This window comes from Hyaena hyaena, unplaced genomic scaffold (assembly GCF_003009895.1).
Source record: "Hyaena hyaena isolate Hyena2069 unplaced genomic scaffold, ASM300989v1 scaffold_295, whole genome shotgun sequence".
Taxonomy (NCBI): domain Eukaryota; kingdom Metazoa; phylum Chordata; class Mammalia; order Carnivora; family Hyaenidae; genus Hyaena; species Hyaena hyaena.
The window spans coordinates 973,618-998,819 of NW_024080928.1; the positions used below are offsets into that span (position 1 = coordinate 973,618).

At 44.7% G+C, this 25,202-nt stretch overlaps 2 protein-coding genes across 2 annotated transcripts in view; one reads left to right on the forward strand and one right to left on the reverse strand.

Moving 5' to 3' along the window:
• Positions 1 to 528: 528 nt before the first annotated feature.
• Positions 529 to 20,256, forward strand: PDHA1 (pyruvate dehydrogenase E1 subunit alpha 1). The gene is made up of 11 exons (XM_039247385.1): positions 529 to 684; positions 4,643 to 4,702; positions 5,277 to 5,450; positions 6,457 to 6,583; positions 7,231 to 7,322; positions 13,044 to 13,136; positions 13,916 to 14,071; positions 14,208 to 14,279; positions 16,522 to 16,589; positions 17,899 to 18,007; positions 18,247 to 20,256. Exons 1-11 carry the CDS (start codon positions 628 to 630, stop codon positions 18,409 to 18,411), a joined length of 1,173 nt encoding a protein of 390 aa, XP_039103316.1. The 5' UTR covers positions 529 to 627; the 3' UTR covers positions 18,412 to 20,256.
• MAP3K15 (mitogen-activated protein kinase kinase kinase 15) overlaps positions 19,261 to 25,202 on the reverse strand; it is a 128,724-nt gene continuing 122,782 nt past the window's right edge. The window contains exons 23-30 of the mRNA XM_039247384.1: positions 24,895 to 25,080; positions 24,151 to 24,256; positions 23,025 to 23,120; positions 22,913 to 22,979; positions 20,972 to 21,084; positions 20,050 to 20,159; positions 19,885 to 19,961; positions 19,261 to 19,412 (exon numbers count right to left, since the gene is read on the reverse strand). Coding sequence (XP_039103315.1) covers positions 19,313 to 19,412; positions 19,885 to 19,961; positions 20,050 to 20,159; positions 20,972 to 21,084; positions 22,913 to 22,979; positions 23,025 to 23,120; positions 24,151 to 24,256; positions 24,895 to 25,080 — 855 coding nt within the window. The 3' untranslated portion in view covers positions 19,261 to 19,312. The remainder of the gene's footprint in view (positions 19,413 to 19,884; positions 19,962 to 20,049; positions 20,160 to 20,971; positions 21,085 to 22,912; positions 22,980 to 23,024; positions 23,121 to 24,150; positions 24,257 to 24,894; positions 25,081 to 25,202) is intronic.

The window sequence follows — 25,202 nt, forward strand, 5'->3', positions numbered from 1 at the left end:
CATTGATCTCTCAATATTCACTTGGGGAACCGATTTTTGGATCCTGGCTCAGGTAGAAAGGACAGCATTCCACAACTCTTGTATGACCCCTTTAAAGACATGTTAGCAGCAGAATCATTTACAGAAATCAGATATTCTCTTTTGCCTCGACCGTGCCGTTAATCTTAATCATCCCGTGGACTGAGCGAAGGCTTCAAAAGTGTAGCACCGGCAGGACTGGGCTCACTGTAGGTGGCCTGCATGGTTTACAATCGTGCACGCCTAATCAGAGTTGCAAAATCCAAGGAAAAGGTCGTTTTCCCGCGGGGCCAAGGAAGCGGAGCGCCACTTTCCCAGGAGACCCTCACCTGCCGGTGGCACGCTGACCGGTGTTACCCCAACCCCGCCCTCTCCGGCTCCCACACCCAATGAGCGGCCGCAGGCCTTTTGGGTGGGCGGTGCGCAACCCAGGAGCCTTCCCGGTAGGCCTGCGGCCCGGCGCAGCGCATGACGTCTTTCCGTTCCGTCACGACGGGCCCCGATTAAGGCGTGGCCTCCGCTCCGGGCGCCTGAAGGAGACTTGGGGATTCCGGCGCTGCGGTGCTTGGGTCGTTTGGGAGTAGCCGCCGCCGCTTCTGCCGGCAACCCATGAGGAAAATGCTCGCAGCTGTCTCCCGCGTGTTGTCGGGCGTCGCCCAGAAGCCGGTGAGGCGGCGCGGGCGGCCCGGGGTTGGGCGCGAGCGGGGCCGAAGCGGGGCCCGCGGCCGAGGCGGGGCCGGACGCGAAAGGACGGCCCAGGCCTCGGGGCGCGTGGTGTGTCCCGCCTTGGGCGCTGTGGCGCGTCCGGGGAGCCACGGGCCTTTTGTTTTTGCTTTCGCTCCGGGCACTCCGTTCCGACTCGGGGACAAGGGACTTCTAGGCTCTTCGGCGGCCAGTGGGGAGGGCAGCTCGTCAAGGTCCGCGTGGAGGCCCGCCGCAGCTCCTGGCGCCTGCCAGAGCGGGTGTGCTCCAGAAATGCCCGTCCGTTGACTGCTAACAGAAAAGGGGTCCTTGGGCTTCCTCGAGTCTCCACTTGAGCCTGCCCACTCATTTTCAATCCTCCTAATTTTACTCCTCTTGACTGAGAGGCCACGTAGTATGTTAAGAGCATGAAATCCGGAAACCGGTCCCGTTCAAACACCTGCCTCACCGTTTACTAACCCTGTGACCTTGGGCATGTTTTTGTTGTTTTTTTAAACCTCCAGTGCTTCAGTTCCTTTTTCTCTAAAGAGAAGATAGTACGGGTACTTACCGTACCCTGAGGTTTGTCGTGAAGCTTAAACGCGTGACACGTATATAAGTCTTTCCAGAGAGCGCCTGGTATATAGTAGGTGCCGTCTGTGTTCGGGGTTATTTCCGTGCCCAGTTGGAACACCTGCACTCAGGTCTGGAGAGTTAAGACTGGTCATGCTTACCAGAAAGTCCCCGCCCCCCCTTCCCCTTAACTTTGAAGTGACAGTCAAGGAGAACTCAGAGAAAATCGTCCTCCCCCTTACACACGCTTAGGGTAAAAGTAGCTAAAGAAAACCGCAGCGGTGCTTGGGAGGCTGGGGCTCCAGCTCTTCGATGTGCCTAAGACCTTCAAGCATTTTGACCTCGAGGTCGTGGGAGGTAGTATTACTGGGCACAATCGCAGCCAAATTTGCCTTGCAATTAAGCTTCTATTAACTCTCCCGAGGACTTTGTGGCATTTCTCCTTGGTATAGGCGGAGATCATGGAAAGGTTCAGGAAGTATACCCTTCTGGGAATTCTGTTGACTGAAATGACTACAAAACACAATTTGGTTAATCAGTTATCAGCATTTAATTGTAACTAGATCGACCTGAAGGATAAGCACATTTAAGTGTTATTTATTTCTGTATATCACATGATATGACCAGCACTTAACTGAGCTCTTCACATGTGCCAGGCACTGGGCTCTTTAATCTCCACAACTGCAGTTTTTAGTTGAATGTAAGTAATAGAAGCAAGTTTTCAGCATTATATAAAGGTCTTAGTTCTGTATTATGTTAAATTTAAGGGGTTGCATTAGAAAAGAAAAACTTTGATAGAATTGGTGATATTCTACAGAAAAAAATTCGTATGTGAGTTTTCAAATTACTGTGACCTTTGTAACAGAAGTCATTTAATAGCAGAGGCTCGTTCACACAGCTGTCCAAAATACTTCCACAAGTTGTTGGCATGAAATGCAAATGGCACTTCATCTCAATAAAACTTTGACCTCCTTAAAAATCATAAAAAATACAGCCCAAATCAAATAGAAATGAATTTTGGGTTACAGTGATTTGTTAACTGGGTAGAACCTGGATGGAATATAACTTCATTTACTCAAAAATTTTTATTGAGAGAAAAGAGTATTAACAGCAGAAATAGATTCCTGAAGATGAGAGACAGTGAAAGAGTTAATGCTCCTTGCTTTGAACCACCCCTCTTTTTGGCTATTTTGCATGTTTCTCCTGATACCTGTATATGCGGCATAATTATACTAAGGCACAGAAAAATATGTCGAAGAATTGTGTATTAAGCGTAGATTATGTGTGTCTGGGCAGAAGCCCTGTTTAATAGCTCCTCCCTGCGACAGAGCGAATCAGGTCATCAGTGTTTCCATAAACTGTCATAATTGATGCGATGTCCCCAGAATGCTCAGGGCACTTTAAGCGCTTGGGTCTAGAGTGCTTATTTATCAGGTTTCATTTGTGTTAACATAGGTTGCTTAGAGTGTTCAAAGTGTTGTAGAATCATCGTAGATGTATACGTTCTTTGAGCCTCTACTTCCTAACGCTGAGAAGATCATTGTTAGATGAACTGGACAAGTTTCTTGTTCCATAGCTTGCCACACATTCCCGGTGATTCTGGGTTTGACGCTTTGATTTCCAACAGTGTCTTTGAAATTAAGTCAGCATAATGTTACTCCCATCAAGACAAACTTGTTACCAAGCATAGGTGATACAAACAAGTTTAAGGAATTTGTCTCTTAACAAACTCTGTGTGAAGTAGGTGTAGTATTTAGTATCTTAGAGAACCTAAGTGAAAATAGTTGCTGTAATTTATTACAGTGTTCACTTCTTCGGGGTTACTGGGGCTGGCCTAGGTGCAAGCCTTAGGATGTTGTTCCACTCTTCTCCCTCCGCTTGCCGCCCTTCAACCAACCCACAAAACCTTTAGAAATTGGATGCTAGCGCCTGCTACAAAATGAGTCTCTAAAATGAAAGCAGAGAGCCCAGGGTAACCTAAGTTACTTTCGTACCTGTGATTTCAGTTTTTGAATGAGGTTGAGTGTTTTCACTTATTTCACAGATTAAATTGCATTTAAAATTTTTATTCTTTGTCTTACTGTTTGTATTTCCATTATGATCCCTTATTTTGTGAGAATTTCACTACCAGTGATCTTTTGGCTTTTTAAGTAATAGGTAAGATTTTAAAATTACACTTGTAGAATCTGAAATTTTTGAATCATTTTCCCTCTTTCACTTGAATGGTTCCCATGTATTTAGGAAATTCAAAGCTTATATTTTTCACGTGAATGGGTTTGTCCATGGCCTCTCAAAGAGGAATCCCATTTAACAGAGAAGCTTTTTATGGCTCTCCAGAGAAAAGGAAAGGTAATTTTTTCAACAATCTCAACAGTTAAAAATTATTATATGCTTCTTTCACTCAGCTTCTTTTGCCCATTATATGAGTGGTTCCTCTTATTTTTGAGATTGATAATAATGAAACGATGAGAAAGGATATGAGTACCTTTCTGGCACTCATAGTCTTTGACCTTTCCTTTCTGCTCTTTATTATATAGAAATTTCTGTCAGTCTCAGTTTCAACTTTAAGATGGTATGGTTGGTTATTGGCTGGTTTGGTCTCTAGTTTTATTTGTTTATTTTTATTAAGTTTTTATTTGAAGTCCAGCTAATATACAGTTAGTTAATATACAAACGTCAAGAAGTGAGCACAGCTGCATAGAACGTAGAACGTCCCTCCCTTCTGAGGCCTCAGGACGAGCCGACCAAAGACATAGGCTGTTCACCTTATAAAATGTCCCTCGGGTCCATTGTTTTTAAGTCAGGGAGTGCTAAGTATCTTTTCTTTTGTCTTGTACGTGTCTCACTAACATGTTTATCTCATACTTTGAATAGTTGGAAATATTTTTTTATGGAACCATTTCATAGAATAGTGGTTTGCCTGAAGTAGGAATTGAATCATAGTTTTATTTGAAGAATAATTCTGAAAGTAAAGCTTGTTCAGTGTGTGGTCATGACTGAGAATAGCAGAAATAAATAAAGCCCAGAGATTATCCAGTCTTTTCCATTGGCCATTAACTTCATTATATTTTCACTGTAATTTTTTTGGAAACAAAATGGCTAAGTGGGTGGATTTGACTTTTTCCCTCCTTCCTGTCTCTGCTGTTTGCCTTCAGGAGAGGGATATAATCATATTTCATTGGCCAAAGCATGGATTTATTTTGAAGACGAGATTCTAACACAGTGAAGAGAATGGAAGATAAACCCATGAATATGTTGGGGCTTATGAAAATTCCAGGACTGCATCCTCATAATTGGTTGATAATAATGACTTTCAAAAATACCTGAATATAAAAAGTACTGATATATTTGTATGTTTTGGTCTTTCAAGGCAAGCAGAGTGCTGGTGGCATCCCGTAATTTTGCAAATGATGCTACATTTGAAATTAAGGTAAGAGGTGTTTTGCTTTGTGTTAATAATTTTTCTGCAGGTACACTTTGCTACGCAGTTTTACCTTTGAAATAGAACATTTTGATATTTGTGCTTTTTCACCATTTTCTTCCAAATGTTCTAGAGTCAAAGGTTCAGAGAAGTTGAGGAAAAGTTAGAATTCACTTTTCTTGCTCAGCAGCTTGCTGGTGTTTTGGGAAGAGGGAAGTGGGGAGAGCTAAAAAAAAAAAAAAAATTATAAAGACCTAATCCACAATTTAGAAGATGTTTCAGCAAAATAGTTCAATAAGAATGGGGTGTTTCTTTAAAAAGTTTGTCTTTCAGTCTATAACTCCTTTGACTTCACGGGGTTCTCACTGAAAGTCCTCTTATAAACATTTTTTGTCTCCAGAACCCCATTCCGTTACTCCTTATGATGTAAGGAGTCAGAAGCAACATGTAGCATTTCTTATGTGCTCCTCTGCTGCTTTTTGAGTTAAATACTGTTGCAATAAGATATTAGATCTTAGAGTGGGTTGGCAGGATTTATGTTACGTTGTAGTAACTGGAAGTCAACTGTCTGATTCCATTTCAGAAATGTGATCTTCACCGACTGGAAGAGGGCCCTCCTGTCACCACAGTGCTCACCAGAGAAGATGGGCTCAAATACTATAGGATGATGCAGACTGTTCGCCGAATGGAATTAAAGGCAGATCAGCTGTATAAACAGAAAATTATTCGTGGTTTTTGTCACTTGTGTGATGGTCAGGTGAGTGGTGGTTTTGTAATAAAACCATGTTGGATTTAGGAATTTAAGTATGGTTGTTTTGTGTGTTTGTTTGTTTTTAATTAGAGAGCATGGGGGAGGGGCAGAGAGAGGAAGAGAAAGAGAATCCCAAGCAGGTTCCACGCTAAGCACAGAGACCATTGTGGGGCGTGATCTCATGACCTTGGGATCATGATCCAAGCCTAAATCAAAAGAGACACTCAACCGACTGAGCCACCCAGGCACCTCAGTATGGTTTGTATTTACTGGTTTTTACCCTGCCTTTTGTGTCTGAAGGACTCAAGACTGGCCTGTCCGAGTAAAGATGAGAATGCCCAGACCTGCTGTGAAGCTTACGTTGGAGAATGTTTTCACGTGCCCCGTTGTTCATGGCCTGTGCCTTACACAGCACTGATCACTCGTACTGGATATACTTTTGGGGGGGAAGGGTTTTCAATTTGATTTTTGTTTTGTGGGTTTGGGCCAAGGGTTACAAATTCAAATGCCTATGGGGACTACCTAGGTGAAATAAATGAGTGAAGAAGGCCAGCTGTACAAAAACTAGAGAATGGTGACCGGGTCTGGTAGTGAACTTGAGCAGGCAGGCCCCACCCACCAGGGGTATCACACTTGGTTCTAGCCAGTTGCTGTCACGTGGAAACATGGGGTTAGTGCTTCCTGTTCGTTTCTTCTAGAGAACACAGAAGTCTGGATTTTCATATGAAACTCCCCCAGTACTAATGTTGACATCTAATTCGGGATTTTTTCCATATCACTGTACACAGTGATGAATGTACACAGGCATGAAACAGTTGGATGTTTCCAGTTGGAGGCTGGATTGTCAGTTTGCAGCTTCTGGCTTGTGCTTTACCCTCTGTTTGTGATAAAAAATACAACTCTTTTTGTGTTATTAAGAGTTCTGCTAGGCCAAATGTTTCATAGTAGTTTAGGGATTCTTGTATCTAGAAATGTGAATTGTATTGACTCATTACTGCTGCTTTTAATGCAGGAAGCTTGCTGTGTGGGCCTGGAGGCCGGCATAAATCCCACAGACCATCTTATCACAGCCTATCGGGCTCATGGATTTACCTTCACGCGTGGGCTTTCTGTCCGAGAAATTCTCGCAGAGCTTACAGGTTTGCTGTTGATTTTCAAAAAGGAGAAATTACTGAAAGTTTACAAATCTCTCATATTAAGATGATATTACAACTTAATATTAAAATCTTTTTGTGCTGAATAAACAGAAGCCTCTCCTTTTGGTGCTGTGGTACCTCTCTCGTGCTTTTGAGTAAACTGATCATTTTTCAGATCATCTGGCCCTTCGGATAGAAGTTTAAAAATTAGTTTAAAAATGTGAGCTCCATAAAATCAGAATACTGTTGATCACTTAAGCATGCCAGTAGAATTCTAGCAGTCATAGAAAGTAAATTGAGTAGGAGCATTTCATTGTATGCAATTTAAACTTTAGGAATCTTTTTAATGTTTTCTCTGACTCTCGAACTGTTGGGTGTACCAGTGTAGGGGAAATTGGAAGATATTTGTAACTGGGGGGAAAAAAGTCCAGGGTATCATGCTAACATCTAAAGGATAAAGGTCAAAGACATGGGACTGGATTGGCATTCATGAAAGGATCCAGTGGAACACGTATTTGTATAGAAGGATGGGTGTTTATACATTTGAATTAGCCTGTGAGTCCTAGTGGTTGAACCTCTCAATAAATACTTGGGGTGCAATTTTGTTTTGTGTATTTGGTTTTTGATGTGTATATGCTGGTTATTTCTAGGACGAAGAGGAGGCTGTGCTAAAGGAAAAGGTGGATCGATGCATATGTATGCCAAAAACTTCTACGGGGGCAATGGCATCGTTGGAGCTCAGGTGATCTGAGATGAGGATGAGGAGTGCATGCTTTCCTTGATTGGGCCCTAGACCATGTCTTAAAGTTAGTTATTCATGCCCCAGAGAAATTTCCTCTTGCAGTATTTTAGTACTTTGGAGGCTTGGTGTAATTTTTTAAAAAAATGTTTTTATGTTTTATATTGAGAGACAGAATGCGAGCAGGGGAGAGGCAGAAAGAGAGGGAGACCCAAAATCTGAAGTAGGCTCCAGGCTTATACCTGTCAGCATAGTCTCAAACCCATGAGCAGTGAGTTCATGACCTGAGCTGAAATTGGACGCTTAACCGACTGAGCTACCCAGGCGCCCCAGGGGGTCTTAGTGTATTTTATTTAATTTTTTAATTTTTTAATTTATTTTTTTAATAGTTTATTCTCAAGTTGGTTTACATATAACACCCAGTGCTCATCCCAACAAGTTCCCTCCTCCATGCCCATCACCCGCCGTCCCCTCTCCCCCACACCCCCTCAGCCCTCAGTTTGTTCTCAGCATTCAAGAGTCTCTCATGGTTTGCCTCCCTCCCTCTCCCCCACTATTTTTCCCCTTCTTTTCCCCCATGGTCCTCCGTTAAGTTCCTCCTAATCCTCCTAATCCTCCTATATGTGCAAACGTATGGTATTTGTCCTTCTCTACCTGACTTATTTTGCTCAACATAACACCTTTAAGTTCCATCCACGTTGCTACACATGGCCAGATTTCATTCTTTCTCATTGCCATGTAGTATTCTATTGTATAGATAAACCACATCTTCTTGATCCGTTGATCAGTTGATGGACATTTAGGTTCTTTCCATGTTTTGGCTATTGTTGAGAGTGCTGCTATGAACATGGGGGTCCATATGCCCCTATGCATCAGCACTCCTGTATCCCTTGGGTAAATTCCTAGCAGTGCTACTGCTAGGTCATAGGGGAGTTCTATTGTTAATTTTTTGGGGAACCTCCACACGGTTTTCCAGGGGGGTGCACCAGCTTACATTCCCACCAGCAGTGTAGGAGGGTGCCCGTTTTTCCACATCCTCGCCAGCATCTGGAGTCCTCTGATTTGTTCATTTTAGCCACTCTGACCAGCGTGAGGTGGTATGTCAGTGTGGTTTTGATTTGTATTTCCCTGATGAGGAGGCATGCTGAGCATTGTTTCATGTGTCTGTTCATGTCTTCTGCCCATTTCTTCACTGGATTATTTGTTCTTTGGGTGTGGAGTTTGATGAGTTCCTTATATATTTTGGATTCTAGCCCTTTATCTGATAGGTCATTTGCTACTATCCTTTCCCATTCTGTCAGTTGCCTATAAGTTTTATGGATTGTTTCCTTTGCCGTGCAGAAGCTTTTTATCTTGATGAGGTCCCAGTAGTTTATTTTTGCTCTTGATTCCCTTGCCTTTGGGGATGTGTCAAGTAAGAAATTGCTGCGGTGGAGGTCATGGAGGTTGTTTCCTGCTTTGTCCTCTAGGGTTTTAATGGTTTCCTGTCTCACATTCAGATCCTTTATCCATTTTGAGTTTATTTTTGTGTGTGGTGTGAGAAAATGATCTAGTTTCATTCTTCTGCATGTTGCTGTCCAGTTTTCCCAGCACCATCTGTTGAAGAGGCTGTCTTTTTTCATTGGGTGCTCTTCCCTGTTTGTCAAAGATTAGTTGGCCATACATTTGTGGGTTCAATTCTGAGTTCTCTATTCCATTGGTCTGTGTGTCTGTTTTTGTGCCAATACCATACTGTCTTGATGATGACAGCTTTGTAGTAGAGGCTAAAGTCTGGGATGGTGATGCCTCCCGTTTTGGTTTTCTTCTTCTTTCTTTCTTCCTCCCGTTGGCTATTCGGGGTCTTTTGTGGTTCCATACAAATTTTAGGATAGTTCTAGTTTTGAGAAGAAGGCTGGTGTAATTTTGATTGGGATTGCATTGAATGTGTAGATTGCTTTGGGTAGGAATGAGAGTTTAACGATATTTCTTCTGATCCATAAGCATGGAATGTTTTTCCATTTCTTTGTGTCTTCTTCAATTTCCTTCATAAGTTTTCTATAGTTTTCATCATACAGATCTCCTATATCTTTGGTTAGATTTATTCCTAGGTACTTTAGTTTTTTTGTACAGTTGTGAATGGGATCAGTGTCTTGATTTCTCTTTCTGATGCTTCATTATTGGTGTATAAAAATGCAACCGATTTCTGTATGTTGATTTTGTATCCTGCAACTTGGCTGAATTCTTGGATCAGTTCTAATAGGCTTCTGGTGGAGTCTGTTGGGTTTTCTATGTAGAGGATCATGTTGTCTACGAAAAGTGAAAGTTTGACTTCTTTACCAATTCTGATGCCCTTTATTTCCTTTGGTTGTCTGAAGGCTGATGCTAGGACTTCTAGCACTGTGTTAAACAACAGTGGTGAGAGTGGACAACCCTGTCGTGTTCCTGATCTCAGGGGAAAGCTCTCAGTTTTTCCCCGTTGAGGATGATGTTAGCTGAGGGCTTCTCATGGATGGCTTTTATGATTAGGTAAGTTGCTTCTATCCTGACTTTCTGGAGGGTCTTTATTAAGAAGGGATGCTGTATTTTGTCAAATGCTTTTTCTGCATCTATCGACAGGATCATATGATCTTTTCTTTTGTTAATGTCATATATCACATTGATTGATTTGTGAATATTGAACCAGTCCTGTAACTCAGGAATGAATCCCACCTGATGATGGTGGATCATTCTTTTTATGTGCTGTTGGATTCAATTTGCAAGTATCTTGTTGAGGATTTTTGCATCCGTATTCATCAAGGATATTGGCCTGTAGTTCTCTTTTTTTGCTGGGTCTCTGGCTTGGGAATCAAAGTGATGCTGGCTTCATAAAATGAGTCCAGAAGTTTTCCTTCGATATCTGTTTTTTGGAATAGCTTGAGAAGAATGGGTATTAATTCTGTTTTAAATGTCTGGTAGAATTCCCCAGGGAAGCCGTCTGGCCCAGGGCTCTTATTTGTTGGGAGATTTTTGATAACTGATTCTATTCCTCACTAGGCATGTGTCTGTTCAGATTTTCTATCTCTTCCCGCGTGAAGTTTGGTAGTGAGTGTTTAGGAATTTGTCTATTTCTTCTAAGTTGTCTAGTTTGTTGGCATATAATTTTTCATAGTATCCCCTGATAATTGCTTGTCTTTCTGAGGGATTGGTTGTATTCAGTCTATTTTCATTCATGATTTTGTCTATCTGAGTGCTCTCTCTTTTCTTTTTGAGAAGCCTGGCTAGAGGTTTGTCACTTTTGTTTATTTTTTCAAAAAACCAACTCTTGGTTTCGTTGATCTGTTCAACTGTTTTTTTGGTTTCTGTATCATTTTTTTCTGCCCTGATTTTTATTATTTTTCTCCTACGGGGTTTGGGGCGCTCTTGTTGCTCTGCCTCTAGTTCCTTTAGGTGCGCTGTTAGATTTTGCTCTTACGCTTTTTCTAATTTCTTGAAATAGGCCTGGAGTGCAGTGTACTTTCCTCTTAGGGCTGCCTTTGCCACATCCCATGGAGTTTGGATTGTTGTATTTTCATTTTCATTTCTTCCCATATATTTTTAAATTTCTTTTCTCATGGCCTGATTGGCCCATTCGTTCTTTAGTAGGGTGTTCTTTAACCTCCATGTTTTTGGAGGTTTTCCAGACTTTTTTCTGTGGTTGATTTCAAGTTTCATAGCATTGTGATCTGAAAATGTGCATGGTATGATCTCAATTCTTTTATATTTCTTGAGGGCTGCTTTATGTCCCAGTTTGTGATCTATCTTGGAGAACGTGCCATGCGCCCTTGAGAAGAAATGGAGTTCCATGGCCTCAGGATGTAGAGTTCTAAATACATCTGTCAAATCCATCTGGTCCCATGTGTCAAGTCCATTGTTTCTTTAGTGATTTTCTGTCTAGTTGATCTGTTCATTGCTGTAAGTGGAGTATTAAAGTCCCCTGCTATTAGCACATTCTTGTCCATAAGATTGTTTCTGTTTGTGATTGTTTTATGTATTTGGGTGCTTTCATATTTGGTGCGTAGACATTTATAATTGTTAGTTCTTCCTGATGGATAGACCCTGTAATTATGATATAATGCCCTTCTTCATCCCTTGTTATGGTCTTTGATTTAAAGTCCAGTTTGTCTGATATAAGTATAGCTACTCCAGCTTTCTTTTGACTTCCAGGAGCATGATAGATATTTCTCCATCCCCTTACTTTCAGTCAGAAGGTGTCCTCCAGTCTAAAATGAGTTTCTTGTGGACAGCAAATAGATGGATTTTGCTTTTTTTATCCATTCTGCTACCCTGTGTCTTTTGATTGGAGCATTCAGCCCATTTACATTGTGTTATTATTGAAATATATGGGTTTAGAGCCATTGTGTCCTTTGTGGGATTCATGCTTGTGGTGGTGTCTCTGGTATCTTGAGGTCCTTGCAACATTTCCCTCATAGAGTTCCCCTCGGGATTTCTTGCAGGGCTGGTTTAGTGGTGACAAATTCTTTCAATTTTTGTTTATTTGGAAAGACTTTTATCTCCAGATAAAAAACTTTTATCCTCTAGATAAAAACTTTTATCCTCCAGAGCCTTGGGGCAGGGCTGCAGAACCGCAGGCAGGGTGCGCCGAGCTGTGGGGCTTAGTGTATTTTAAAAAACCTGTTGCTTCATAGCGTATCATTTGATAAGTTAATAGACGTGGTTGGACAGTGACTTAAAATTCTTCCTTTTCAGTATTTGTCAGGTTTTGTAATGAAGCAAGAGCCTGTTGTAACAGAGCTATACCTTCACCTTTTACATTTAAGTGCATTAAGTGCTTTGTCACATCCACTTTGCCCTACCTTTCCCTGCTGTAGAATGCTGATGCTAGTGTCTGATGAGGAAAGGCAGGTGATCAGATCTTAGGGGCCTAGAAATAAATCCAGCTTCTTTGGTTATGTAGTCCTCTTCGTTCTCATCAGTTAGTGAATAGTGAAGAAGTTAACAGTGTATAACTGTAACTAGATTGGTGTACTTTCTAATGAAATTCTATTATATGTTAAAAAAAACACCTAGGTGTCGTGTTTTGACTCTTTAGTAGTGGAATCTTTGCAGAAATGTTATTTTTTCATGGTTGAAATAGAATAAGAATTATTCATGCTGTTTTGCCAGTTTGTAATAATGGGGGTGGAGGAATTAGACATAGCAGTGGAATAGGGAGTTTGCAGTGATCGTCTAAGTCCTATCTTAAATTCTGGCCAGGACTTAAAATTCAGGGCGTTAGTTTCTCTCCTCATGGATTTCTTTGTTTTTTGTTTTTTTAATATAATTTAGTGTCAAGTTGACTAACATACAGTGTATACAGTGTGCTCTTGGTTTTGGGGGTAGATTCCTCTGATTCACTGCTTACACACAGTACCCAGTGCTCATCCCAACAAGTGCCGTCCTCAGTGCCCATCACCCATTTCCCCCTCTCCTCACCTCCCCTGCCCTCAGTTTGTTTTCTGTATTTAAGAGTCTTATGGTTTCCTTCCCTCCCGCTGTTTCTAACATTTCCCCCCTCCCCCATGGTCTTCTGTTAACTTTCTCAAGTCCCAGATGAGTGAAAACATACGATATTTGTCCTTCCGATTGACCTATTTCACTCGGCAGAATACCCTCCAGTTCCATCCACGTTGCTGCAAATGACAAGATTTCATTCTTTCTCATTGCTAAGTAGTACTCCATTGTATATATAATCCTCATTGATTCCTATTTGGTTGTCATTAATATTAGGTGCCCCTGGGAGCAGGGATTGCTCTGGCCTGTAAGTATAACGGAAAGGATGAGGTCTGTTTGACTTTATATGGCGATGGTGCTGCTAATCAAGTGAGTATATGTCTCTTAACTTTTTAATAACCATTGCAGTTTCATTTCTACAGTGTTGCGGATTCATAGTTCATTTGTAGAGAAAGAATATATTGCTTGTTAGTGGCAGTAGCCATTTGTGGAAAGCTAAAATTTGGCTTTATGGCCTGATTAGAGGTTTACTTGATGGCACGTTTACCCTGCACTTTGTACGGGCACCCCTGTGCAGGAGCCCTCGTTTGCCTCTATCTCAGTGCTTCACAAACGCTCAGTGGGTGAAGGACCTTTTCACGTTTTAACCCATTGAAAGCCAGTTCCTCGGTCAGTACTGTAATGCACAGACTCATTCTCTTGGATGCCCTGGCATCGTCAGACTCCTCTCATGGTCTTTGAGCCACGACTCTTTCTGTACGTCTCCTGTGATGGTCTGAGTCTTCTCCGGTCTGTGCACGATGCTCTGAGGTGCTGGTTCATGCTGGCTATCTGGTGGGTGTGGCATTTACAGTAAAGTAGAAAACCAGGTAGCCACAAGTCCAGTGTGTTTTGTACTACTGCCTGGACCCCACCTAAACAAGTGGTAGTATTTGGTTTGTCGCTTCCTTTGGTTGCAAAAAGAGATGTTTTTTGCTGGGTGTCCCCAACACACTCTCCTTTGTCTGAAAAGCTTGTTGGTGGCAGGTGAGGCATGTCATGTTTCATGAAAGCTTTCTCTGTCAGAGCAGCAGCTGCTGGGGACAATAAAGAGGTCTAGAGAAAAATGGCAAAATGAAACCATTTGAACTTCTTACACCTACTTCCAGGGTCAGATATTCGAAGCTTACAATATGGCAGCTTTGTGGAAATTGCCTTGTATTTTCATCTGTGAAAATAACCGCTATGGAATGGGAACGTCCGTTGAGAGAGCAGCGGCCAGCACTGATTACTACAAGAGAGGTGACTTCATTCCTGGGCTGCGGGTAAGGACACCTGGTGTACCCCATTGATGTCTTTGTGTGTGACCTTTACAATCTGAGACAAATTGAAGAGTTGTTTTTAGTGCATGAATAGGTTTTAGGTTGATTTATGTTCTGCTCCTTTCCTGTGTGTTAACAGGTAGATGGAATGGATATCCTGTGTGTCCGGGAGGCGACAAAGTTTGCAGCCGCCTACTGTAGATCTGGAAAGGTAAGGCTTTCTCCTAGGCCTGTGGCCTAGAGATTTCTATTGATGTTTATCTTAAAGTTAAAATAATGCCTCCCATGCATCTGTGGTAGCTCTTCAAGGGTAGCTGGTAATTGAGGTTGTGTATAAAGTAGAAGCAGAGTCCAGTCAATCAGGTCCCTTTGTGAATAGTATGGTCTTGGTAACTCACCTCTTGGGAAATATCCCACATTGCCTCCATTTGGGACAAATCTTTTGAGTGCTTCCTCCACATTTTGACCTGTGGTTTGGTTAATTATGTGCCTCCAACCTCTGCCCCTTCCCCATTAATCATAAGCCCCTTGAATGAACACATTGGGGACCCTCACAATGCTAGCACAAAACTTCGTTTGGATAATAGGTGTTCAGTGTAAACTTGTCTTCTGTAAATTAAATATTCTGGTTCAGGTGTCTAATCCTAGTTTTCCTGTTTGAGAATCTCGACCTTTCAGGGAGAGCAGTAGAGGAAGAGGGCAACAGTGAGGTTGGCTGAGTGAGGTGCTGTTAGAGCTAGTGGAAAGGATGATGTTCTCCCTGAATCGGTGTTGCACAGCCTGGAAAGCATGTCCTTAGGGTTTGTGACCTCCCATGTGTGGTAAGATTTGGACAGCAGCGATGCCGGTGGGGCAGGGGTTGCGGCCGAGGGGGAAATGGAGAGTATGACCGAGGTGGCCGTGAACTCAGCAGTCTATATCCGGCTCCCAAGACTAGAAGAGGTCTAGGCTTGGGCAGTGGCTAGCATTCCTCTCTTCCCCAGGTCCTGAAAGAATAGGTGGGGTACAAATATATGTGGAAACATGATCACTGGTTTGTGGTATGTACTGACTTGCCCAGCTGATCTTGGAATTAGGGGAGTCTAGAACCCTCTTTAGGCCAACCCACTGTGCTCCTCAGTACCTCCTAGATGACATACAACAGAAAGAATAGGTGACGGTTACTGAGGAATTGATGTAGGTGAGGTGACACAGTAAACACTTCTTATGTGTGCATCAGCACAACTCTTGAGTTAGGTCCCTCATTTGTAAGACGACAACCGAAGGCTGCTATACACGACAGCCCAGGTTGGATTCCAGGCACTTAAACCACTGCACCCAAACTGCCCAGGGATCCTAGATCCACCCTCTTCCCTCGGTGTTCAACCTTGGCTTCGGGAAGAGGGCTGGTGTAGCAGGATCCTAGGGGTGGTCAGGCTGGCCAGGAGAGTCACAGGGTTCAACAGCAGATGTTGTCCGTGACTGCCGACTTTGTTACGCATTCACCAGATCTGTGTGCAGCAGGATCGGTCGGCAGCCCCTCCGAAACACTGCCTGAAATGGGGGGAGGAGACTCACCTACCCAGCCTATAGCTTTAGTTCTTCTGCCTTCTGTACTTTATAGCACACACAGGTTTGCTTTTAGTCTTATTCTGTGAGATTTTACGTTAGTATTTTTCTCTAGCTTTTTAAAAGGATCCAAATGCTTGTAGATCATGTCATCTGTGACTGAGCTAGAGAACTAGCTTTATTGATTCTGATGATAAAAGCCATCCCCTCCCCCTGGGTGTCATACCTGCTTTCTAAAAATGTTTTTCTTCATTATTAAATGTCAGCTGTTTCATAGGATTCTTATATATCAAAGACAGTGCTAATGCAATCATTAAGATCAGTGGGTTCTATAACATGTTAAATACCGTTTTGATTCAAATAAGTTCCTGTTAAGGAGGAGGGGCGCCTGGGTGGCTCAGTCCATTAACCATCTGGCTTCGGTCACAATCGCATGGTTTGTGGGTTCGAGTCCTGCATTGGGCTCTGCATTGACAGCTCAGAGCCTGCTTCACATTCCGTCTTTGCCCCTCCCCCGCTTGTGCACCCTCTCTCAAAAATAAACATTAAAAAAAATGAGGATGAAATGGAATACCTAGGTATTAGAAATGAGAACATCTATGTCTGTCGGGGAATGGGATTTTTTTTTTTTTTTTTTGAGAGAGAGAGGCACAGAATCTGAAACCGGCTCCAGGCTCTGAGCTAGCTGTAAGCACAGAGCCTGATGCGGGGCTCGAACCCATGAACCGTGAGATCGTGACCTGAGCCAAAGTCGGACGCTCAACCGACTGAGCCACCCAGGCGCCCTGGGGAATGAAAAATTCTTGACAACTCAGCCAACTTATGGAAGATCTGATGAGAAGATCTTTGATTCTGAACGGATGTGCTGTGCTCATCATCTCAACCTCCATTGGGTTCTGTTTTAGGGTCCCATACTGATGGAGCTACAGACTTACCGCTACCATGGACACAGCATGAGTGACCCTGGTGTCAGGTATGGTCATGGGACATCTGAGTGTGGTGTCCCAGGTGGCTGGACTTTGTATGGGGCTACTCACACAAAAAAGCTGGAAGCCGGACGCCAGTGGGCTTCATGCAGTGAATTGGTTGGCATCGAGTAGTTATAGGAGTCTTTGCCCGGAAGCATTCTGAAAATTCCTCTAATACATAGCCTGTACTTGTTAGCAAGAGCGTCAATGAAAGAAGTTGTAGAAGGAACACTGGGCTGGCCTAGTAGGTAGAGCATGTGACTTGAGCTTGGGATTGGGAGCCCGAGCTCCACTTTGGGGGTAGAGGTTACTTTGAAAAAGTTGCAGAGAGAAATCACTGCATAAAACAGGTCAACAGTGTAGAGGGTTGATGTCTGTAGGGGCCTGTAGCTTTTGTAGGCACTACCCGCGGGAAGAGTCAGTATTTGAAAAGCTAACTGGTATGGAGTGCTGCCCCCTGGCACATGGGGTAGTCGACATGTTGAAATCTATCAGTCAGAAAAAGGTAGGTTATGGTAGGAAGATAGTTTTACTTGTCAGTTGGTAATTCTGGCATGTAATGCTGCCATCCCAGAGTGTGACACAGTGGAAAGAAGTCGATTTAGTCAGATTGGAGTTCTGAGGGAAAACATTATAAAATGTACTCGGTGTTTGGAAAAAAACGGTAGAGCCCTTCCTTGTGAGGTAATACATGTTGCGGGACACGAAAGCACAGTTGACCCTTGAACAACACAGGTTTCGCCGCATGGGTCCATTTCTTACAGAACAGTATTTTCTCTGATTTTTTTCTAGTTTGCCTTAAGAGTAATACAAAATGTGTTCTTTTGGGGAGTCAAAATTTGCAGATTTTCAACTGGGTGTATGGGAAGTCAGTGCTCCTGACCCCCACAACGTTGTTCAAGGGGCCGCTGTGTTATAGAAGAGGAATTGGAAGACCTGCCGTCCCAGCATTTGCTTGGTCATGCTTCTTTGGGGGTCGTTCTCACTGCCCACATCAAGTGTGGAAGCTCAGAAGGGTGGGAACAAGGGCACATGAAGTGGCTCTACCACCCCCTTCCTACCCTACATCTAGAACCAGGCCCCTGTTGTCAGAATGCCTGAGAAGCCAGGGGAATGGCCAAGGTAGAATTTCCTGTTAAAAGATACTAAGCAGCTCTTAATGTTAGAGGTGTAGTTCTTGTATTTTGAAAGTATAATTGCACGGTGATGGCGGTATTGCCCTGCTCCTTGTCAGGAACATACATCATCTGTATTTCACAGAACGGTCTTTGCTGTACTGGAAATGTTCTTACGTATTCGTTTGCCTCCCTGTAGTTACCGTACACGAGAGGAGATTCAGGAAGTAAGAAGCAAGAGTGACCCGATTATGCTTCTCAAGGATAGAATGGTGAACAGCAATCTGGCTAGTGTTGAAGAATTAAAGGTACGGTCTCTGCTCTTCTTTCTGGGCAACGCATTTTTCTGCAGCCAGAAAGCTGCCCCTCTGCTGGGGGAGTTAACTCCTCGGTAACTGGGAAGGTTTCACAGCACATGAATCAGTTACATTCACAAAAGCTTTAAACCCTCCCAGTAGCAAAAATAGCAACAGGTTCCTGGTGGAGCTATTTGGTACCTAAGCTGCTATGTGTTCAGAAACCTCCTGAACTATAATCTGATTTTTAGGAAATCGATGTTGAAGTCAGGAAAGAAATTGAGGATGCTGCCCAGTTTGCCACTGCTGATCCTGAACCACCGTTGGAAGAACTAGGCCATCACATTTACAGCAGCGACCCGCCTTTTGAAGTTCGGGGTGCGAATCAGTGGATCAAGTTTAAGTCCATCAGTTAAAGGGAAACCGCAGGTCATGGATGGTGACACCTCCAACTATAAGGGACTCTCTGTGTTCTCAAGAAAGTATGTAGGCTAAGATAGTACTTGCATGTGTTTTATATAGTGTTGCATTGAAAGAGGTTATTATTGCACAATTATATAAAGGGTATTTTAGACTTAAAATTATTTCCTTAAAATAGTTCTATTTCTTTTGAAAAGTAATTGCTAAATCGAAAAGCCATTCCTACCTGTTCAACTCTGCCATCATTCGAGGGGAGTAGGGTCATTCCCTGGAGCCTTGTACTCGCCTGTGTCCACCACCAAACAGCCCCCACTGTACACAGAGTGTGTGTGTGGAGGCTGATGCCTCTTCGCACTGACCGTTGCTCAATAAAACGCAATAGTCATTCTATCCAGGCAGCGCATAAAAGGACAATTCCTTTTTTAAATAAGACCACTCGTAATCAGTTCTTTGTTTATATATTAAATACAAAAGATAGTTTTTCTATTTACATTCAGTATCAAACACAAGGCATATTCTTAACATTTTAATCTTTTTAAGTACGAGTTTAACCTATCGTCTAGAACAGTGATGCCAGCCTGTTAAACACCTGCCTCACCTTTCCAGTAAGTGCTATAGGGTGTATGGAATTTTCATCCATCTTAAAGAATGCCATAATACTCTGGCATGTCAAAATTAGGGTTCAGTCACTGTTCTCACAATGCCTAAAGTTCCACTCACCTTTAAAACATGTTAAGAAGTTAACATGTTTAAAAAACCCATCCCGGTAATTCTTTAAAACTTCAAGTTCTTCAACAGTGGGGTTTTCCTTGTGTAAACTCAGTGAAATTTGTGTGTATGTTAACAGAAGTTTAAACAAAAAAGGATGTCAGCCCTTGGCTTCTTCTATCCCCTGGCTTAACCGACTGGTCCAGCCCCATCTTGGGATGCCAGGGACCCCCGAGCCTTTCTTCTGTACTGGGAGACTGCTGTCCAGAGCCTGCAGAGGAGCCCGCCACTAGGAAACAATCAAGAGTGTTTTTCAGAGTCGTAAGAAAAGATCAAAACACCACCAAATCCTTATGTAGCTCTTAGGTCAAAAGCTATGGTATGTAATTCTACACTCGTCTAGGTTTGCCAAAATGCAGCCCCTAACTTAAATAGAGACACGTCCTCTTGTGTTTGTGCCCAGTAGCAACGGGAGGCGGCGTGCGGGGTACGTACAGGAGCGCCAGATGGCTAACGTAAAGAGGGCTTGAGGGGGAGAGCCTTGTATTTCACCTCCCTCTTTCTCACTCATACCCGACTTTGTCCTAGGAAAACCCCAGGGCTGGGGCTGAGATTAGATAGTTTGTTCTCTAAGCCACGGATAGGAAGCTAATTTCAGCGAAGGGAAGTTACCAGCACTTTGTTTTCTACTGCTTTATTTAAAAGCATAATCACAGGGAAAAAAGTCATTTTCTATTACAGTGTTTTGAAGCCATTCTTACCGTAGTCTAAGGTGTCTTAGATCTTCCTTAGTGATGTCGTTTAGAATATCAGAAAGCGTATAACCCTCTTCAACAATCTGAAACAAACATCAAATACACAAGATTAAGCTGCTATTATTATTTGTTCTTACAGCATAGGAATGTTTTTTTGTTATATAAATTTACCTTTTCTATTGTACTCGCATCTGCTCCTTTCTCTTGTAACCAGTCTACAAGCTCTTTATCGGTTTTCTGCCCATGAGACCCAGGAGAGGACGCTGGGTTCTCTGGAGTCTCTGCAGTGATGAGAGAATTATTTTGTTGTACGTTCATGTTTAACAGCGAAACTCTTCAAAGATAAATTGGATGAAATAAACTATTCCAGAACGTAAATGTGATTTGAAAGCAAGTTAAACCTGTCTTAGCTGCTCTAGTCCAGGGCGCACAAGCCCATAGTTCTTGGATTCACGTTCCAGAGATTCAAGGAACCACAGGTAACGGTCATTTTCCTTACGATGGCGTTTCATAGGCTCTCTGTCTACCACTTTAAGTGCCTATTCTGTACAATGCCTTTTGTAAGGAATCCCATCCGTGTCTGCACTGCAAATCCAATGGGGAAATAGAATTCAGTATTGAGAATTATGTACCAGAGCTGCTCCATTCCACATTCCAAGAGGTAGCTGCAGCCTTTTGTAGGCACAAGATGAATTCAGTTTAGAAGTTAGGCAGTAAATCACCCTTTTTAGGTATGTAGGAAAAGTTTTCATCACCCCAAAAAGTTCACGTGGCTTTTTATAATCAAGCCCCTCTCCCCATTTTCTGATTTGGCCTCTAACAGAGCATTGCGTATATAAATACCGTGTATTTAGGAACTCCTCGTGTGGCGCCTTTTGAATCTGCCTTCACTTAGCATCATGCATTTGTGATTTATCTGTGTTTCTGAATGTATCAGTAGTTCCTTCTTCTTCTTGATAGTATTCCAGAATCTACTGGGGTACTTACTGGTTTCATAGAGAGTAAGTGTAGCTGTGTCAAGGCTGAGTAGACCATCAGGCAGATTTTCAGTGGTCTCTTACACACAAGTCAGAGCAAGTGGGAAACTACTCACCATTAGATTTGAACTGTAACTGAAGATGGTATAATTCTTGAGTTTTCCACTCTAAGGTTTGCCGTAGAAGATTCTGGTACTCTCTCTCTTTCTGAACTAGGTGTTTCAGAAGTCTGGTTAAACAAATAAGCCATTATCCAGAGAGAGCCTAACACCATTCAGTTCAATTCACAAACATTTTGTTGAACCTTAAAGATTGAAAAAAAAAAAAAAATTGACACAGTCCCAACAGTCTGGTTGCAGCCTATACCTGGGCACCTACCCTGTGTTTCCTCCCTTTGCAAACACAGACCAGCACTCAGGGCATGGGTCTGTTTTGTCTCAAAATGTATTAGGAACCAGAAAGACAACCTGAGGGTGATCGGTAAGCTCAGCCAGGAGGGATGTGATCATTACAGCTGGTCTCCCTGAGTCAGATCAAGTTGCTGAAACTAGTTCTCAGGCTCTCTTCCCTCCGGGGAGGAGGCCAAGGAGCCAGAAGCCCTGCTGCTTTTTTAACGTTTATTTTTGAGAGAGCAAGTGCGCAAGCAGGGGAGGAGCAGAGAGAGGGGGACAGAGGATCCAAAGCAGACCGTGCACTGAACCGTGAGACCCCCCCACCCCGAGCCCTCCCAGGCGCCCCTGCTGCTGATGGCCAGCGGTGCGAGGGAGCCGGCAAAAATTCGGCCTCCAGAAGGAGGAACACAAGTGCAGACGTTTATGGGACCAGTGACTGCTACGTGCGTCACAGGAGCTGGCCTCACAGGACAGACCGGTTGCTCCCGGGCCGCGGGGGGCGGGGGGCGGGGCCATCCTTGCGCTCTGCCCGACCGCAGCTAAGGCCTCCGAGCCATAGGGACAGGCGAGCCATATAGGAAGAAGGGTGTTTGTCAGCCCGCTGCGGTCATTACTCATTCTACAGGACTAGCAGCAGTGTAGATAAAGAGCCTTGAGCCTGTAGGAAACAGTTTAGGAATATCTTAAAGTGGTGCTAATTATCAGCTTCCACATTTGTCATACTGTAAAAGCTTTCAAAATCTTGCTACCACTACCTGTTAATTACAACTCCAGGGCTTGGGGTGTCTCAGTCAGTTAAGCGTCCGACTCCTGTCATTTCCACGCAGGCTACGACCTCAAGGTTTGTGGGAACGAGCCCCAGCGTCAGGCTCTGCTGCTGGTGTGGAGCCTGCTTGGCATTCTCTCTCCCTGCCCCTCCCCCACTTGCACTCTTTCAAAATAAATAAGCTCTAGAAAATGAAGGAAAAAAAAAAACCCTCTAGGTCTTCAAAAAGAAGAGATTAGATCTGCCTGAGGTCAAACTTCAGAGATCCCCGGAGTGTATAACAGTGTTTCTTCCAAAATACGCACACCTGGCACCGTACCTCCCTGTCGAGTACTAAGTGGCATTAGCAGTGATCTGTGTGCCAGGACGTGAACGAAACAGACCAGCTCTCCTGTGGGGGTACCTCACAGCAATGCCAGGGTCCCCTGGCTGGGAAAGCAGGCCATGAGAATCTGCCGGGGGATTCTGACAAACCACGTGGAAGAGATTCAAAGAGGAGAGGGCACGCTTCCGCAGGCTGGGGTTACGGGGTACGTGTGCATCAGATCTGCCGCCAGCCCGGGGCCTGGCCGTCTCAGGAGGGGCAGGCCGCGGCTGTCCGCTGCTCACCCGGCTGGACCCACGCGCCACGCCAGGGGTGTCAGCGCGGCAGAGAGACGGGAAACACTCCCAAGATGCTGCTGCCTTGAGCAGGGCTGACTGCCCGGTGGCTGGTGGCAAGGCAGGACACCTCTCTGATTCCCAGCATTGAAGAGGGAGCCTTTCTCCCCCACGTGAAGCTGAGACTACCCCCCTGCCCGCTTTCTTGGTGGAGATGCTTTTCGGAGACCTGGGTGAGACCCTCCCGCGAGCAGAGCAGTAACCTTAGTGGCCCAGCTCACCGACCCACCCCTGCCCACCTGTTGGTTTCTTGTCGGAGCTCGCCCAGCTGGAGGCTCAGGTGCTGCTGGTGCGGCTGGGGGGCGCCTGCGGAAGGGACGCAGCTCCCACCGTGTGCCGCAGGCACATCGCTTCCCGCCAGGTCTGCCGGGGGATAGTCGTCTTCCACCTCATCTGTGTCCTCCACCCCTTCGGTCTCTGACGTGGGCTCGAAGTGGGCTCGGAGCTCTGCGAAATGACGGAAGGAGAAGGGACCGTGGGTACACAAGGCCAGGGCTCAGGGTAGCTTCTGTCCTTAGGCCGGCAAACGAGAGTGTTCAGACGCCGGCCCGGCGAGGCCGTGCTCCGGCAGGGGACTGCTGACTTGGTAAATATGGCCGAGACTGCTCTTTTCTCAGCAGTGAAAAGATTTATAAACGAGGAAACAGGTTGAGTGATGTTAAATTAGTTGGCCAAGGACGGCTCTAAATAGGTAAGCCCGGCTTCCAACCTGCCCTGGGCCCTGTTGCCGCAGAAAAGGTGCCTGCTTGGAGTGGGCATGATGAAGTCCTGGGCTTTAACGAGAACCAGGCAGAAGACATGACAGGGACGGAGCAAAGTCGACAGGAAGTGGCAGTGTCAACAGAGGTGGTGCAGAGCCTCCCCCTCCGTAGATGGAGTCTCTGCAGGAGAGTGAACTTGGGTATTCGGTGGTTCTGTCACTTCACAAATGAGAGGGACCAAAGCCAAACACCGGGGCACATGGGTGGTTCAGTCAGTCAAGCATCTGACTCCTGGCCTCAGCTCAGGTCATGACCTCAGTTTCATGAGTTCAGGCCCCGTGCCGGGCTCTGTGCTGATGGTGCAGAGCCTGCTTGGGATTCTCTCTCTCCTCCCTCTCTGCCCTCCCCCATCCACACTTTCTCTCAATAAGTAAACAAACAAGCAAGCAAACAAACTTAAAAAAAGCCGAAGATTTCTAGACCTACGCCGTGATGGTTCTGACAGGAGATGGAGCCAGAGTGTGTAGGGGGGAGACGGGGCGCTGCAGGATCCCGGTGCTCAGGCCCAGGGCTCCCTCTTAGGTCACAAGTTCTGTCTATGCACAGTCACTTCGGTTATGTCACGGGGGCACTGAAGTATGGCGCCAGGAGAAGTTGTTAGCATTTACAGAATCGCAGAGAAGTAAACCACCCAGACGGGAAGGAGAAAACCACTGCTGAGCGCAGAGTGCGCGGGGGTCTGGGCCCGACCCGGACTGGAAAGGCAGCACGCTCACCTGGGATGAGAATGGTGACTGCAGCCTGCACCGCTCGACGGATGATGTTGTCCATGGCAAACATCCAGTGGGGCCTGATTAAATGGTTCCTCAAAACTTTATTTACCTATAAACCACAAAAATCCAGATTTCTGGTCTGTTGTGCTTTTAAGAAACCGGGGTTCTAACGAATTCTGGTTTACTTCTACTCGGAGATAAAATTTAGCCGTGCTGCTCTGCATCTCTACCTGACCTGTGCTTCTCCCAGACTGGGCCCTCCTCCAGGCTGACCCTGAGTCAGGCTGGGTCTTCGGGGCGGGTGCAGGGACCGGGTCTCCGGCCCCTGGCTCCTTGCTGTTTACTCAAAGAGTTATTTTTGTGCACCCATGAAAAGTCGGGCTCTGCCCTGGGGACGTGGGACATAAAGCTGGACCAGATAGAGTCTCAGGCCTGGAGCAACTCACATGTGTCTGCACAGACACAGAAGCCTAAACCTCGTACCTACTCAGCTGGCAGATGCCACTTGTTCCCAAGTGCTCGAAGTCCTAGACTCCTGCTCTTAGTGGCCAAAAGCAATCATCTTTCACCTGTACTTACATAGTCTGTGTTTAGAATGACCTGCTGAAACTAGGGATTCAGGTGTAGCCAGAAGAGATGGGGACTACGGGAGAAGATGGTAACTGAACTCCATGGTCCTGGCTGTGAGCCACTTCAGTGGGCTTCCTGGCTTCTAGCACGTTCTCTAGAGCCAGATGGAACACTTACAGCATCCTGAAATCCAAACAGTACCAGATGAATCTGACTGATGGACGAGCTGTCAAAGTCCAGGTCCATCTTTAGCTTTGATATCGTGGATGCCATCACTCTGTGCTCCGGGGAGTGGATGAAGTCCCTCAGGATCCCAATTATTTGCTTGATGTGGCCGACTGAGAGATGCAGGTCTCCTGAACTCTGATCACCACAACCCCCCCCCCAAATAATTTTCATTAAGTCAGAGAGGGAGGGGAAAACTTATTATATGGACCCCCCCCCCAGGTGAGAAAGGGTCTGTTTGTGGAATTCCCTCCAGATCC